The 17,620-nt window shown below is 38.0% G+C and overlaps 1 protein-coding gene and 1 pseudogene across 2 annotated transcripts in view; both read left to right on the forward strand.

Moving 5' to 3' along the window:
- The first annotated feature begins 7,023 nt into the window (after positions 1 to 7,023).
- Positions 7,024 to 17,620, forward strand: part of UBE4A (ubiquitination factor E4A) — a 41,739-nt gene continuing 31,142 nt past the window's right edge. The window contains exons 1-3 of one of the 2 annotated variants that reach the window (XM_053924019.2): positions 7,062 to 7,179; positions 11,072 to 11,166; positions 13,453 to 13,613. In XM_053924019.2, coding sequence (XP_053779994.1) covers positions 13,493 to 13,613 — 121 coding nt within the window. In that variant the 5' untranslated portion in view covers positions 7,062 to 7,179; positions 11,072 to 11,166; positions 13,453 to 13,492. Of the gene's footprint in view, positions 7,180 to 11,071; positions 11,167 to 13,452; positions 13,614 to 17,620 lie in introns of both variants that reach the window. The other variant, XM_024570725.4, reaches the window with a different exon arrangement.
- On the forward strand, positions 16,302 to 17,234 carry LOC112314407 (cell cycle checkpoint protein RAD1 pseudogene; annotated as a pseudogene).

The following is a 17,620-nucleotide window of genomic DNA, read 5'->3' on the forward strand; positions in this document are numbered from 1 at the left end:
GCATTTGTAATTCTATGAAAGTTGGCAAATTGTACTTAATAGAGGTTGGACCAATATATACTCCCAAAAACAAAAATGAGAGTACCTCTTACTCCATACACATTATAACACTGTATTATTAAACTTTTTGAACTTTGCCAATCTGTTAAAAGTGGCATCTCAACATTGTTTTATCCTCACGTGAGGACTTTTACTTTCATTGCTTTAGAGAGAGAGGGAGAGAGAGAAACATCAATGTGAGAGAGAAACATCTCTTGGTTGCTTCCCATACACATCCTGACCAGGGATTGAACCTGCAACCTAGGCATGTGCCCTCATGGAGAATCAAACCCGCAAACTTTCAGTTATGGGATGAGGCTCCAACTAACTGAGCCACACTGGCCAGGGTTCTCAGTGTAGTTTCAATTTGCATCTTTCTTATTAAAAATGAGAGTGAACCACTTATTTTTCCTTCTAGGAAATACAGGCTTATATCATTTTATCTTTTCCTTATTGACTTGCAAAAGCCCTTTTCATATTTGGGAAATTAGATTAAAGAATTTAGTTTGTGCCCTGGCCAGGTGGCTCAGTTGATTGGAGCATTGTCCCCTACAACAAAAGGTTGAGGGTTCGATCCCCAGTCAGGGCACATGCCTGGGTTTGCGGGTTCAGTCCCTGGTCAGAGTATATATGGGGGGGCAACTGATCCACTGATGTTTCTCTATCTCTCTCTCACTCTCACTCTCTTCCCCCTCTCTTTTCTTCTCTAAGATCAATAAATATATACTCAGGTAAGGATTTTAAAAAGAAAGAAAGAAATTGGAAACTGACCCATGAACATGGACAACAGAGAATCTTAAAATCAGCAAAAGAAAAGCAGTTAGTTACCTACAAAGCAGCTCCCATAATGCTGTCGGCTGATTTCTCAACAGAAACTGCAGACCACAAGGGATTGTCACGAAATATTCAAAATGATGAAAAGCAAGAACCAACAACCAAAATTATTCTACCCAGTGGAGCTATCATTTAGAATCAAAGGACAGATAAAGTGCTTCCCATCCAGGAGAACACTAAAGGAGTCCATCACCACCAAACCAGTATTACATGAAATGGTAAAGGGTCCTCTTTAAGAAGTAGAAGAAAAAAAGATTAAATATGAATAATAAAATGGCAATAATTATATATCTATCAACAATTACTTTAAATGCAGGTGTATTAAATGCTCCAATCTAAAGACATACAGTGGCTGAATGGATAACAAAACAAGACCTTTATAATATGCTGTCTACAAGAGAGTGTCTTCAGATCAAAAGACACAAACAAACTAAAAGTGAATGGATGGAAAAAGGCATTTCATGAAAATGGAAATAAACAAAAGCTAGGACAGCCATACCTATACTAACAAAATAAACTATAAAACGAAGGCTAAATAACAAGAGACAAAAAAGGACCCAGCAATTCCACTTCTGGTATTAATCCAAAGAAATCCAAAACACTAAATCAAAAAGATATATGCCATATTTTTCCCTGTATAATGCATGCCCACATTTTTGTGCACATTATACACAGGATTATTATACCAATTATTATGCCCATGGTATGTGATCATTATACTCATGTATAAAATGCATCCTTATTTTTCCTTCAAAAATGTGGGCAAAAAAGTGCACATTATACAATGGCAAAAGACAGTACTTCCATTATGTTTATTGCAGCATTCTTTACAATAGCCAAGATATATAACCAACCTAAGTGTCCATCAACAGACAAATGGATAAAGAAGTGGTGCCTATATACAATGGAATATGTTTTGGCCATAAAAAAATAAAACCTTGCCATCTGCAACCACATCGATGCATCTAGATAGTATTTTGCTGAGTGAATTCAACTAATGCCAGATGATTTCATTTACATGTGGAATCTTAAAAAACACACAAATAAATGAACAAGCAGAAGAGAAACAAACTCATAGATACAGAGAATACTTTGATGGTTGCCAGATGGGAAGAAGTTGGAGGGATGGGTAAAAAAAGTGAAGGGGAGTCCTGGCCAAGATGGAGACATAGGTAGAAATGATTCACTTCCTCACACAACCAAAAGAAGGATAACAACCAATCTAAAAACAATAAACAACCAGAAGTGCCAGAAAATCAAATTGCATGGAACTCTGACAACCAAGGAGTCAAAGAAACATCCACCCAGACTGGTGTGCCAAGACAAATATGGTCTAAATGAAAGAACAGATCAAAACTCCAGAAAAAGACCTAAGCAACAAGGAGATAGGCAACTTATCTGATGCGGAGTTCAAAACACTGGTGATCAGGATGCTTACAGAATTGATTGAGCTCAGTCGCAAAATGAAGGAAGAAATGAAGGCTACCCAAAGTAAAATAAAACAAAATATACCGAGAACCAATAGTGAAGGGGAAGAACCCAGAACTCAAATCAATGACTTGGAACAAAAAGAAGAAATAAACATCCATCTGGAACAGAATGAATAAACAAGAATTCAAAAATATGAGGAGAGGCTTAGGAAACTCTGGGACAATTTAAGCACTCTAACATCAGAATCATAGGGGTACCAAAAGGAGAAGAACAAGAGCAAGAAGTTAAAAATTTATTTGAACAAATAATGTAGGAAAACTTCCCCAATCTGTCAAAGGAAATAGACTTCCAGGAAGTCCAGGAAGCTCAGAGAGTCCTAAAGAAATTGCACCCAAGGAGGAACACACCAAGACACATCATCATTAAGTTACCCAAGATTAAAGATAAAGAGAGAACCTTAAAAGCAGCAAGAGGAAAGGAGAGTGTTACCTACAAAGGAGTGCCCATAAGACTATCAGCAGATTTCTCAAAAGGTTTTGCAGGCAAGAAGGGGTTGGAAAGAAGTATTTGAAGTCATGAAAGGCAAGGACCTACATCCAAGATTACTGTATCCAGCAAAGCTATCATTTAGAATGGATGAGCAGATAAAGTGCTTCCCAGATAAGGTCAAGTTAAAGGAGTTCATCATTACCAAGCCCTTGTTACATGAAATGTTAAAGGGAACTTATCTAAGAAATAGAAGATCAAAAACTATGAACAGTAAAATGATAAACTCACAACTATCAACACTGAACCTATAAAAACAAACACTAAGCAAACAACTACAACAGGAACAGAATCACAGAAATGGAGATCACATGGAGGGTTGTTGGTGTGGAGGGGGAGGGGAAGAATGGTGGGGGAAAGATAGAGGGAATAAGATGCAAAATTTGTAGGCATAATATAGACGGAGAGAGGTTAAGAATGATATAGTTAACAGAGAGTCAAAGAACTTACATGTATAACCCATGGACATGAACTACGGGGGGGGGGGGGTATGCTGGAGGGTTTGGGGGGTACAGGGCAAAGGGGGTTAAAGGGGAGAAAAAAATGAGGAAAACTGTAATAGCATAATCAATAAAATATATTCTAAAATATATTTAAAAGTAAAAAATAGTGAATAGATTAAGAAATACAAATTGGTAGTTACAGATTAGTCACAGGGATGTAAAGTACATCATAGGGCATATAGTCAGTAATTTCGTAACAACTATATATGTTATCAGTTGGGCACTAGATTTATCAGGGTGATCACTATGCAAGTTATACAAATATCTAATCACACTTGTACACCTGAAACAATATAATATTGTACATCAACTGTAATGGAAACACAGAAATTATTTTTAAAATGTAGAACACGTCAAAAGACCAATACTGAAAGATGAGGATGTAATATTAAACACCTACCACTTAAAACAGCAAAAAGCAATTCTTCCATGAATTCCTCTAGCATTTTAATGGTTTTGTATCATACATTTAAATCTTTGATCCATCTTTCATTAATTTTAGTGTAAAGGTCTAATACATTGGCTAACTTTTAAACCACAATTTCCCAGTTATTCCAGAACTATTTTTTGAATAATCCATCTGTGCTCATTGATTTTAGTGTACTTTATTTTTCAATTACTGTTAACAGTCAATATTCTCTTATATTACTTTCAGGTGTATAACATACTGGTTAGACATTTGCATAACATACAAAGCGATCCCCTCAGTAATTCTAGTACCCACCTGGCAACATACATAGTTATTACAATATTACTATGTTTTCTGTGCTGTATTTTACATCCCTGTGACTGTTTTAAACGCTATGTTACCACTCTACTCTTACCAGATTGTAAACTCCACAAAGAAAAAGACTTGTGTTTTTTTCCCTACTGTATCTTTAGGAACTAGAACAATACTGGGATAAGAGAGGTCCAGCAAGATTACACAGCACTGTGTGAGTTAAAATATACACATGCCCTGGCTGGTGTGACTCAATGGATTGAGCCCTGGCCTGCAAAGCAAAGGGTCACTTGTTCAGTTTCTAGTCAGGGCACATGCCTGGGCTGCAGGCCAAGTCCTCAGTAGGGGGCAAGTGAGAGGCAACCACACACTGATGTTTCTCTCCCTCTCCTTCTCCCTCCCTTCCCCTATCTCTAAAGAGAAATAAATTAATTAAAAATCTTTTTAAAATATACACAACATATAATTTACCATTTCAACCATTTTTAAGTATACTATTCAGTGGCATTAAGTACACTCACAATATTGGGCAACTACCACCACTGTCCACTTCCAGAACTTTTTCATTATCCTAAATTCCCTACCCATTAAATAATAACTCCTTTCCCCCAGCCCTTGGTAACCTCTGTTCTACTTTTCTGACTATGATTTGTTTTTTCTAGGTACCACATGTAAGTGGAATCATACAATATTTGTTCTTTTTTGTCTGGCATCTTTCACTTAGTATAACATTTTTAAGGTTCTTCCCTGTTGTAGCACATATCAGAATCTCAGGCTTTTAAAGGCCAAATAATATAGTCAAATGTATGTATATACCACATTTTGTTTATCTACTCACCTGTTGAGGGACATTTTGGGTTGTTTCTACTTTTTGGCTATTATGAATAATGTTAGTGTGAACACTGGTGTACAAATATCTATTTGAGTCCCTGCTTTCAATTCTTTGGGTATGTACCCAGAAGTGGAATTACTGTATCACATGGTAATTCTATGTTTGACTTTTTAGGGAACCACCAAAGTTTTTCCAAAGTGCTGTGCTATTTTACATACCCATCATCAATGCACAAAGGTTCCTACCTCTCCACAACCTTACAAACAATTGTGTTCCATTTTTTAGAATGTTTGGCTTTTCGTTGAGTTGTAGAAGTTCTTTATGTATTCTGGGTATTAATCCTTTATCAGATATCATAGTCTCCTTTATCCGCAGTTTTGCTTTTTGCAGTTTCAGTTACCCATGATCAGCTGTGGTACAAAAATATTAAATGGAAACTTTCAAAAATAAACAATTCATAAGTTTTAAACTGTATGCTGTTCTGAATAGCATAATAAAATCTCATACCATCCTGTTCCATCCACCTGCCTCTTGCTCCACCCTGCCCAGATATGAATCATCCCTTTGTCCAGTGCATCCATGTTGTAAAAGTTCCCCACCATTAGCCACTTAGTAGCCATCTCAGGTAGAAGATGGACTCTTGGTATTACAGTGCTTGTGTTTAAGTAACACTCATTTTACTTAATAATGTCCCCAAAGCACAAGAATAGTGATGCTTACAATTCACATATGCCAAAGAGAAGCCATACAGTGCTTCTTTTAAGTGAAAAAGTGAGTTCAGTACAGGATATGTTGAAAGACAACACATTCACATAATTTTAATTATAGCATATTATTATAATTGTTCTATTTTATTATTAGTTATTATTGTTAATCTCTTTCTGTGCATAATTTATAAATTAAATGCTATCACAGTTATGTATGTACAGGAAAAAACATAGTATATATAGGGTTTGGTACTATCCACTGGGAGTCTTGCAATGAGTCCTGCTGTTGATAAGGGGGACCACTGTACATGATTTACAAGTATTTTCTCTCATTCTTAGAATTATCTTTTTATTTGCATAGTGCTTTTAACTCTTGAAAAATATTCATCTTCCCTTCCCTTTTGTGTACCTCAAAGTAACTTTGTAGGTTGTGTATTATCTCCACTTTACAGATAAGACAACTGAAATCCAATCGAACATAGCATGTTTTATAAATGGACAAATGCTCTGGCAAGGCAGTTCAGTTGGTTAGAGCATCATGTCCTAACCCAAGGTTGTGATTTCAGGTTCCATACCCAGTCAGGGCACATACGAGGAGAACCAATGAATGTGTGAATGGGTGGAACAACAAGTCGATGTTTCGTTCTCTCTCTCTCCCCTCTCAAAATCAATAAAAACAAATAAATGAACGAACAAAGCAGAAAGAAACTCAATCATCAGAGAACAAATTGATGGTTACCAAATGGAAGGAGGGTTGGGAGAGCCAGTGAAAAAGGGGAAGGGATTAAGATGCACAAATCTGCAGTTATAAAAAGTCACAGGAATGTAAAGTACAGCATTGGGAATATGATCAATAATAGTGTAATAACTATGTATGGTATCATAGGGGTAATAAACTTATTGAGGTGATCATTTCATAAGGTACATAAATGTTGAATCGCTATGTTGTACACCTAAAACTAATACGGCGTATGTCAACTGAAATTGAAAAATATTAATTAAAAAAAATTTTAAATGGCATTTTTACCATACTGCCTGGCAACCAATAAGAGCTCAAAATTTTCAGTTATTGTTATTCCTGTTGTTGCTATTGTTGCTGCTTCACAGCTAATAATAATTAGTGAAGAGTAATAGAAACTGCTTCAAAAGGCATATGACGGTAGGAAAATTAGAAAGCAGAAGCCCAGAAAAATTGTGGCAGTGCCAGGATCACGAAGTCATATAAGTTGGCCGTACAGTGGTTGCCAGGAACGTACCTCACACTTCACTAAGTTGTGAACAACCTGGATTGTCCCCCCACCGGGTCCCAAGGCTACTTCCGGCCTTATCCGCCTCGCCCCGCCCCGCCCCGCCCCGCCCCTCCAGGTGGCGCCTGCGCCGTGGGCGTGTTGGCGCGTCAGTTCCGCGCGTTGGGTGGCACAACCTGTTTCCGGCGCCCAGATGGGATTCCACTAGGCCTGGCGCCCAACCATGATGTAATCTCCGGTCGCCTGGCTGACTCGGAAGTGGGAGCTCTTTGGCCAGTGAGACTGTCGTGTGTCGTCGCTGCTGGCCCTTCAGGCTCTGGTAAGAAAGGAAATAGCTTGAGGGGAGGGGATCGTCGAGTCTGCAGTGAGATTTTTCTCTCCTAGTCGAACGCCAGTTCAGACCTCTGCATTCTTATCTCCTCCAAATTCCTTGTCCTGTGCTTTTCTGACCCTCTCTTTCATGAACTTCGACCCTGTCTGATTTGGGAACCCCTGACGAACCCCAGCTCTGGCGTCTCTCCCACTCTGTGCCATTCCTCTCCTGGAAAAGGCCGGAATACTACTGGCCTTGCATGATCTGTGACTTCCTTTCTGCACCGGGTGGGTGGGTCTCCCTTCTTGCCGCCAAGCCCTTATGGAACCTGGAGGATTAAAAATATTAAGAGTGGACAACAGATAGCCAGATGCCAGAGAAGATAACGTTAAACAGGAGTCGTTGTACACAAACGAATTGAAAACATATGGCAAGGTGTTAACATTTCATAAGTGATCACCACTCAAAACCTAGCTGGCACTCTGCTTTATGCTACCTTAGCAATTAGGTTCAGAAGACGCTTCTATTTGATGGATCTTCTCTTTGGGATCAGTTTTTCACTCCCAGAGCAAGGATGTGTTTAGTCTCTCTGTCATGGACTGTTTTGGCCTCACATGGGAGCTCTCCTGAGATAAAATGGGACCCAGGAAAGAATACTCTCTACTTTTTGACTGATTATATCCTAGCTTACTGATGTGTTGGAAGGATCTATTGGCACATAGAGGGGCCTGAAAGGATTGTTAGGTGGAACATACAACAAGGAAAACATTTTTTAATTCCTTTTTTTTGTTTAATGTTCGTATCACTCAACAGGACAGGACCCTTACAGATTATGATTTAATACGGCCTGATTCTGACAATCCCAGTTTTACAAAGTACTCCAAGTATTTGTTTAAAAGCAATACCCAGTCTGATGTTAAAACATTTGTATACTCTCCTCTTTGAGACTAATAATGTCCCTTAGGAGATTAACAGTACTGTTTTTAAACAAAAGATTGAATTAGGGGATTGTGAGAATGTTTTGTAGGGTGGAGATAGGCAGCTATTAAAGATGCAGACCCTTGCAGTGAGTTATGAGAGTAAAACATATGTTTTATGGACAACTTTAAAAAAGAATCAAATCCAAAAGCTCTAAAGATTAATGATTGTACTATCCCAAAGGCTAACAGTAGGATAGTTCTGTATCTTTGTATGGCAATTGAAAATAGCCTACTATAAATTACCAGTGATGTTGAATTTAAAACAAAATATCAAGGTCCCGTTTTATCCAGCCTTTCAGAGTGGGTGTCTATATACTTGTTTTACATTTGTGAGGCCATTGAACAAATCTAGACTGGCATCTCCACAAAGGTTCTCATTAAGTAGTTAATCTTCCCTTTTCCTGTAAAACTTTTCTGTAAGTAGTTATATGATGTTAGCTCTTTCTCCATGAAAATACTTTTTGCACAGATTTGAAGTCCATATGAAAAAGGTGACATTAGTGAGTTAGGCAAAAACCTTTTTGTTTTTCAAAAAGACACACAGCAGAGATAACAACAGATTTATTTCCATTCTCTATTCTATACATGCTGCGATACCATAGAGACATGTGTCTGGCCTGACCTTCCAACTGCAATGCAAGACAAATAGTAAAACCTTTACCTTGAAGTAGGTTCGTGGTGCTGCTATTATGAGGTCAGGAGTAATTACACGTAAGACTGAATCATCCAATAAATATTTATTTATGATTTTGTGATTATGATATATAATGCCAGACAGGAGAAAAAGTAATCAGATATGAACCTGTATTCCAGTTGCTCACATTCTAGCACAGTAGATCTGCATTAGGTATACAATGTAGAAAGTTACAAGTCCTATTAAAAATATAGATAAATGTAATGGGAAGCTAACTTCATATGAGCCAGTATAGTATTCAAAAAAGGAGAAGTAATGCCATTTATCCTTCTTCTTTTTTGATATTCTTAAGAGCCTGTTTGTCATATGTTCTATATTACTTTCATAGTTGGCCCTTGAACAACACCGGTTTGAACTGTGCTGGTCCATTTAAATGCAGATTTTTTTCAATAAATATGTACAGTACTGTAAATGTATTTTCTCTTACTATTTTTTAAATATTCTCTAGCTTGCTTTATTATAAGAATATAGTATATAGTACAAAACACATACAAAATACATGTTAATTGACTATTATGTCCTTTGTATGGTTTCTGGTCAACAGTAAACTATTAGTTACGTTTTGGCAGAGTCAAAAGTTATAAGTGAATTTTCCACTGCATGGAGGATTGGTGCCCCAACCCCATATTCTTCAAGGGTCAACTATACTTCTTTCTGTGTGGATGGTACTAGTGATGTATCTCCTTTGTACTAAACTGAACTCTTTTCAGTTGTGTTTTTAAAAACCAATTCAAACTTGCTTACACAATATAGGGGAATCTATTGGCTTTTATAACTGAAAAAAGTCTTTCCATCTCTCATATCGGTTCTCCTCTAAGTTGGCTTAGTTTTTTAGGCTAGGCCATTTCTAGATGGTGGAAAGATGGCAACTCCATGTTTATGTCTTAACCAGCCTAACAACTTAAGCAGGAAAAAAGAAAAACCTGTTCTGTACATTCCAACAGAGGCCTGAAGCGAATGTTTATTGAATCTCATAGGCCTTGCTAGGGTCTTGTGCCCACTCCTGAATCAGTCACTTTGGCCAGAGAATGCTGTATTCTTTCTGGTCAGGCCAGATTCATACGCCCATTCTCGAAGCTAGTGGGTGAGATCACCTCCTTTTATTATTTTTTATTTTTTTATTGTTGTTCAGTTACAGTCATCCCAGATTTTTCCCCTGTTGCTCTTCCCTGCCCTGCCACCCACCCCACTCTCTCAGTCACTCCCTGTCCTGTTGTCCATTACCATGGTCCTTTATACATGTTCCTTGACTAGACCTCTTCTTTCCCTCTGTTCCCCTTCTTTCTCTCTCCCCCCTCCCCTCTGATCACTGTCAGTTTGTTCCTTATTTCCATGTCTCTGGTTCTATTTTGCTCATTTGTTTTGTTCATTAGGTTCCACTTATAAGTGAGATCATATGGTATTTGTCTTTCACCACCTGGCTTATTTCACTTAGCATAATGCTCTCCAGATCTATCCATGCTGTCACAAAGGGTAGGAGCTCCTTCTTTCTTTCTGCTGCATAGTGTTCCAAATGTACCATAGTTTTTTGATCCACTTATTTACTGACGGACACTTAGGCTGTTTCCAGCACCTGGCTATTGTAAATAATGCTGCTATGAACATTGGGCTGCATAGTTCTTTTGAATTTCAGGATTCTTAGGGTATAATCACAGCTGTAGGATCACTAGATCAAAAGGGAGATCACCCCCTTTTAAATTTGTGGACTGAGAACAGGATGGATCCCCAAGAGAATAATGTGGGTGTTATGTTGCAAAATTAGGATGGTGTTTTGGAGACAGAAAGTAACAAGAGCACACTATACTTCTTGCATTCCTCTGGACATCAGAGTACTTTAGGATAGAAGTACGGTGGTAGTCAGGTAACAATGAGACAATTCTTGTCCTCTACATAAATTAGGGTTAATAATTAAGTTTATGCAGTGATTAAGTGGGGGAAAAGGCCTCTACAAGATTGTTGTTAATTTTAACACTAAATATGCTATTTTTTTGCATTATTAAGCTCAACTAAATTATCCATAACAAAAAGTAAAGTACAGCAACATCTGACAGCTAGCACCATGCTGAAAGGAGACTAGACTATCTGCCTAAGTCATTACAGCTAATTAACCATTAGCTCTTACTCAGAAAACATGACAAAGGAACATGAAGCAACTGGTGGAGATTCCTCAGAATTGTCAATAAGGGGTTTTTTTTTTTAATATATTTTATTTATTTATTTTTAGAGAGAGGTGAATGGAAGGAGAAAGAGAGGAAGAGAAACATCAATGTGTGGTTGCCTCTCCTGCACACCCTACTAGGAACCTGGCCTGCAACCCAGGCATGTGCTCTGACAGGGAATCAAACATGGGACCCGTTGGTTTACAGGCCGGTGCTCAATTCCCTGAGCCACACCAGCCAGGGAAGAATTGTCAAAAAGCTTTATAGTCTCTGTTTCTCCAAAAAATAATGGTAACTTTTCTGATTTGTATTAGTTTTTGTTAATGTGATTCAGTAAGGAGTCTTACCTTAATAAATTAAAGGTAGACCAAATGTTCTTTTTTCTCCTTTCCTTATACCCCTATCCTCACCTCTGCTAAGGTCTCTGTTCTTATAGCAGTTCAACATCCTTGTAAGCAGAATATTCATACCTTTTGTCTCTTCACATGCTTTTCAGGGTTGTATTCCTATGTTGTGGCCTTAAAATTTCAGAAATGGGAGAAAGCCTCTCAGGGAGCTCTGCTCATCCCAATGTGCTTCTGTGTCCCCTTTGCACTTGAATGAGGACATGTAATCAGAAGAGTGCAAATACAAGTTCAGTCAGCTCCACTAAATACCCTTGAGGTATATATCTATTTCATATTACACAAGAAATTTGTGTTTTTTCAGTATTGTAAGAAATCAGATAAATAATGAAAGTTAAATATAGAAGTAATCAAAGGTCATTTAGGGTTTCTTTTTTAAAGATTTTGTTTATTTATTTTTAGAGAGAGAGGAAGGAAGGGAGAAAGAAAGGGAGAGAAACGTCAGTGCACGAGAGGAACATAGATTGGTTGCGTCTCTCACACCCCCAACCGTGAACCTGGCCCACAACCCAGGTTTGCGCCCTGGCTAGGAATTGAACCAGCGACCTTCAGTTTGCATGTCGGTGCTCAATCCACTGAGCCACACCAGCCAGGGCAGATCATTTAGTTTTTAGTGGAAGAAATATCAGTAGTTGTAAGCCTAGGAGTAGAGATAGACTTTATTTTTATTTTTTTTATATATATAGATATATATGTGTGTGTATATCCACATATATGTGTGTATATCCACATATATACATGGATATATGTGTGTATATATATCCCTTCAGAAAGTATCCAGCCATGTACTATGAAAAATAGAGACATTTATTGAAAAAGATACAAGAAACATTGTACGTAGGATAATGATGCCTCAGTCCCCTTAAAAGTAGGCACCTTGGAACCTCACACAGTTCTCCCAATTGCCGTCAGCTGCTCCATCATATTTTCCTGAATCTCATCAACAGTCTGAAATCTCTTCCCTTTCAAAGGCAATTTTAGTTTTGGGAAAAGCCAGAAGTTGCAAGGCACCAAATCTGGGCTGTTGGAGGGGCTGAGTCACCTGGGTGATTTGATGTTTCACCAAAAAAACTACATGAGACGTGATGCATGAGCGGGCAAGTTGTCCTGAAGAAGCTACCAATCACCAGTTGCCCATCGCTACAGCCTCCTGAATCATGTGAATAGTTTCTGCAGAGGAATGTTCAAGCTTAATGCAAAATTTGATGCAGATTCATTGCTCTACTCACTCAGTCATTTTGAATGCAATGGCCTCACAGTACACATGCTCACTCCAGGGAGTCTACCGCCCCCACTGACCAGTGCAGTAAAGTTGTCATTGTTCACACATGTGCATTCCAGTCCATACTCCTTGGCTACCAGGTTACATCAATGTGCGTAAACCGTTCTTGTTATATTAACAATGGCTGGACTTTTTCTGGACTGTGTGTGTGTGTGTTTGTGTGGTGTGTGTCTCCCACAACATGCTGCTAATCTGGTTTCTGTCTGATATGTCAATCCATGTCTGAGATACAGGCTTACATTTAGTTCTATGTAGCTGAGGAATTCCTAGCTCCAATAAACAGTCATGGAAGCCTGAGCAAGTGCCACCTGATGCTCGTGGTAAATGAGAACTAGTTGGCCAGCCTACAAATTTATGGGAAATCTGTAGCTTGCTCTACTAGTTTTAAGTGTCACATTGTTAGAGTTAGTAGGTAAGTTCCCTCTTTTTTCTTCCTACTTAACCTATTTTTTTTTTAAAGGTTTAACAGATAGAAACATGTCAACAGATAAATTAATTCCAGCTGAACATTTTGTAAGCGTTTCTGTTTTAGCCAGTGCCAAAGCAGGCCAACTTGTCCAGTTGGTAGGTTTGTAACCATTTTGCCAGAACATCTTAAATCTTGGAGTAGGAATGGTAAAGTCTTACCAAAGCCTTTAAAAACATTATATATTTAAGAAACAACTTAAATATATATTTAATGGAAAAAAAAACAACTATGGGTATATTACAGCTGTTGTGTTATCTGACCTTCTGTGTCTAATACCTGTCCTTTCTATAGCCCTTCCCCCAGGTCTGGATGGAGGACACTTTAAAGTGAAATGACAGACCAGGAGAATAACAACAACATCTCAAGTAACCCCTTTGCTGCTCTTTTTGGCTCCCTCGCTGATGCCAAGCATTTTGCAGCAATCCAAAAGGAGCAGCTGAAGCAGCAGTCTGGTATGTGGAGGAGCCAATAGCAGCAGATGAGATGACCTAGAATGGGTCTTCCCAAATTAAATATTCTTTGTGTCCTTAATTTTAATTACAGTTGGAATTTAAGTTTGAAGCAGAACTTCTTTTTGTTTAGGGCAGAAGTTGGAGTGGGTGATTGTTCACTTTTGTCATTTGTTTTGTTTTGTTTTGGAGTCTTTACCTCCCTGTCCTCCCCCTGCATAAAAAGAGACCAGATAACAGATGGCTCTGTAGTAACAGGGTTGTGACCCCAGCCTGTCAAGCTGGTTTATTTTTTAAATTACCTAGTAAAAGATATTTAAATAAATCTTTTTTTCAACATAGGAAACTGAAGTTGTAGGCAGAGGTATGGAAAGCAAGTCACATGCAACTATAGAAAACAGATGTGTATAAGGAAAACTTTATAAAAGTTTTTGGCCTGTAGACAAATAAATTTGATTTGTTCTCAAGTCCAGTACTACAGAGTCTATCTCAAGTGAAATGCTTCTTCTACTCCATGGAGTGGCCACTGTCATAGCTTACTGCTGTTACAAAAGACTTCCAAGAAAATATGATCCCTAGCCTTACTGTGAAAAAAAAAAAAATCACAATAATATCTCACCGATCAGAAAAATGGTTTTCCTCATCTGGGACCAAAATTAAGATCAAGCCTAGTTTCCTATTGTGAGAAGAGATATAGACTTGAAGAATTAAGATGATGTTTCTGAAACTTACTAGTCTTCAGAGGGTATTTATAGTCCTTCAAGCCAGAAATTGTTCCCTTTTTATTACCTGCAAAAAGAATAATAGTATTTTTCTTTTTAGGAAAGGAGAAATGTTTATATTTTCCCATTATTTAGTTTATTTCAAAAGTGTTCAGATATGTAGCTGAGGTGTGACCTTGCTCTTTGTTTAGGATTGAATACAAAGGAGGTAAGGGCAAGAAAGATGAGTTGTAGACGGGGTGATGGTTGAAGCAAGGGAGAAATAAATATAATGCTGACTTTTTGAGGGGGTATTTATAACCACATGCTTCCAGAGAGACTAGGAGGGAAACAACAGGCAGTGTGTCTTTTTTTTCTTTTAAGATTTTATTTATTTATTTTTAGGGAGAGGAAGAAGAGAGGAGAGGAACATTGATACGTGAGAGAAACATTGATTGGTTGCCTCTCGCACACCCTCAACCAGGGACCTGGACTATTATCCAGGCCTGTGCTGGTAACCCTTCAGTTTGCTGGACAATGCCCAAACCGCTGAGCCACCCCAGTCAGGGCAGCAGTGTGTCTTAACGCTGATTTTTAATGTGACAGAAAGAGGCAGGTCTGGGTCTTAGTCTCTGAAACCTCTCCCAGATTTCTAGGATACTGTCCCAGAAAGAAAAAGCTTGGATTAGGAGATTGTAGGTGAGAAAGGAGAATGAGGAACAGGAAAAATAAGGAAATGAGAAAATGAAATTTATGAGTACGTGGTTGAGGGAAATTTTGCTAAGTAGGTTCTTAGCTGCTGTCACTCTTGGAGTTCTTAACGGTATATGAGTAGAGTGATAGAACACTTGTCCTTCTGACCGCACATGGACATAAGGCTGGCTAGAGTTGGGAGCGTTGTAAGCACTAGGCAGTGGGGACAAATCAGGTACATGTCCTTCTGTTACTATTTTGGCATCTCATCATCTTAGTTTGTTTACACTGAGTTTACACGCCACCACGTCTAACCTGTTTTCTTTTCCACCAGCAGTTAGTATGCTGCCAAAACTTTGGGCCTCATATATTCAGCTTCCTTTTTACTAAATTCACTGAAGCAACTCTTCTGAGAGTTTTGCCTGGACTTCCCAAATAACCATTTTGTCCCTAATGAAAAGCATATACAGACCTATGTGTGGCTTTTAGTGACAATACTACTTTTATACTCATTCACAAGTGCGATGCTGAGAGGCAGTCTTTTAAGTTGCTTTATAAAAAAGTAAAAGGATTTAATCAATAAGAAAAAAGTATGCACAGGCAATTTATATAATAAGCAAATTTTTTTAAAAGTTAGTCTCACTAAGTAGAAATGCTCGTTAAAAACAATAAGAAACAGGTGTTTTCTCATATTGTTGGTAAACATGTAAATTAGAGCACTATATTTGAGGTAATTTGATAGTATATGTTAATTTAAATGTTCAAGTTCTTAAACCTAGCAATTCTACTTCTACAAATTTAGCCTACAGAAATACTCATACACGTACACAAAGAGAGTAAGTTATAGTTTCTGCAGTACTGTTTGAAATCGTGAAAAATCAGTAACAACCAAAATGTCCATCAGCTGAGAAGTAGCTACATAAATCACAGTGTGTACATACAATGCAATAATACACTGTAGCTGTTGAAAGAATGAAGTAGGCCTATAAATGACTTAACAGAGAAAGGTGTTGGTGCTGATTATGTTTAAAAAGCAAGCTGAAACGCAGTATATGCAGTATGATCCCATTTTTTATAAAAACTAAAAATCATGGAAATAAACATTAGCACCAGAATAGGAAAAAAATATGGAAAACTGCTAAGTTAAGGGGTTGTCCATAGGGAACTGGTTCATTATAGGAGACTACATTATATTTTCCTGTACAGTTTGGAATCATTAAAACAGATATGTTCTGGCTGTTCTACTTCCTCCCCATTTCTCCAGGAGCTTCATCTCACTTCCCCAGTAACCTGACTGGGAAGGGTTCTCAGACATCCAGACCCCACCATAAAGGTGTTTCCTGGTCCACAGGAGCAGGTGTTAGCACCAGGAACATCCCTCCAGGCCAACTATGCAGTGGACCATGCCCCTATAAACCAACAGATCCCAGATAAGAGTGACCACAGCTTGATGGCCGGCTTCAACATTAGGAATCTCTCCACTGTCCTGAAGGATATTTATTTCTGAGAACTTGCCATGTGTTTTGCTACCAAAAATGGAATCAAGGTTACAATGGAAAATGCAAAGTGTGTGCAAGCAAATGCTTTTATTCAGGCTGGAATATTTTAAGAGTTTAAAGTTCAAGAAGAGCCTGTCACTTTTGAATTAATTTGACTGTCCTTTTAGACTGCTATCTATTCTTGGATCAAGTCCTAAGCCAGGGAGTTTTAAATACATTTTGAATGTGTTACCAAGGTTATGGTTACCCCTGACGCAGTTTCTGGACAAAGGAGTGGTCATAGTCTGTAAAATCAATACTCAAGAGCCTGAGGAAACTCTGGATTTTCATTTCTACAGCACCAATGTTATTAATAAAATTATTCTGCAGTCAAAAGGGTGTTCTGTGAAGCATTTTCCGAATAGGATATGACTAGTGAGGTCCTACAGATCACCGTCTCCTGACAAGGCTTGTTTCAGGTGATCTTCTTTTGAGACTGCAGGAAGCTCCCACCTTGACTATCCCAAAGATTCTCATTTGATGAAATCATTTAATTGTAATCAGACCCAGGTCAACAGATACAAGATTTCTTTACTGAAACCCTCTGCAAAGGCAAGGTATCTATTTGGATAGATAACTGAGGATTCCTCACGTTACAGTATATGATTAGAAATGAAGACGGACAAATATGTTTTGTGGAATATTACTGCTGCCCTGATGAAGAGGTTCCTGAATCTGAATCTGAAGTATGACAGTACACTGTGACATTTATGTATACATTCATTATAGGTCATGTTCTCATTTTTCATGATTTTGTATTGGATTTTCTAAAGGGAAGAAGCATGGATGAGATAGGACCAAGATCCCTGTACCCTAAAGTTACTGTGTATTTTGTAAGTAAATGTTTTCATATAGTCACAGATTATCCAATACTGGACTATCCTATGGTTCTGTCTTTTGAATTCATGGGAATTATTATGAGCCAAGATGAGTAAATTACATATTTTATTCCATTTAAGTAGGACATTTCAAAAGCCTGAAAATTTAAAGTTCGATGGGGCCATATATAAAATGTTCTTTTATTTATTTACTATTAGAAAAAGCAAAGGTGTATGGGCATTGCTTATTAGTGTGAATT

This window comes from Desmodus rotundus, chromosome 5, assembly GCF_022682495.2.
Source record: "Desmodus rotundus isolate HL8 chromosome 5, HLdesRot8A.1, whole genome shotgun sequence".
In the NCBI taxonomy this organism is placed as follows: Eukaryota; Metazoa; Chordata; class Mammalia; order Chiroptera; family Phyllostomidae; genus Desmodus; species Desmodus rotundus.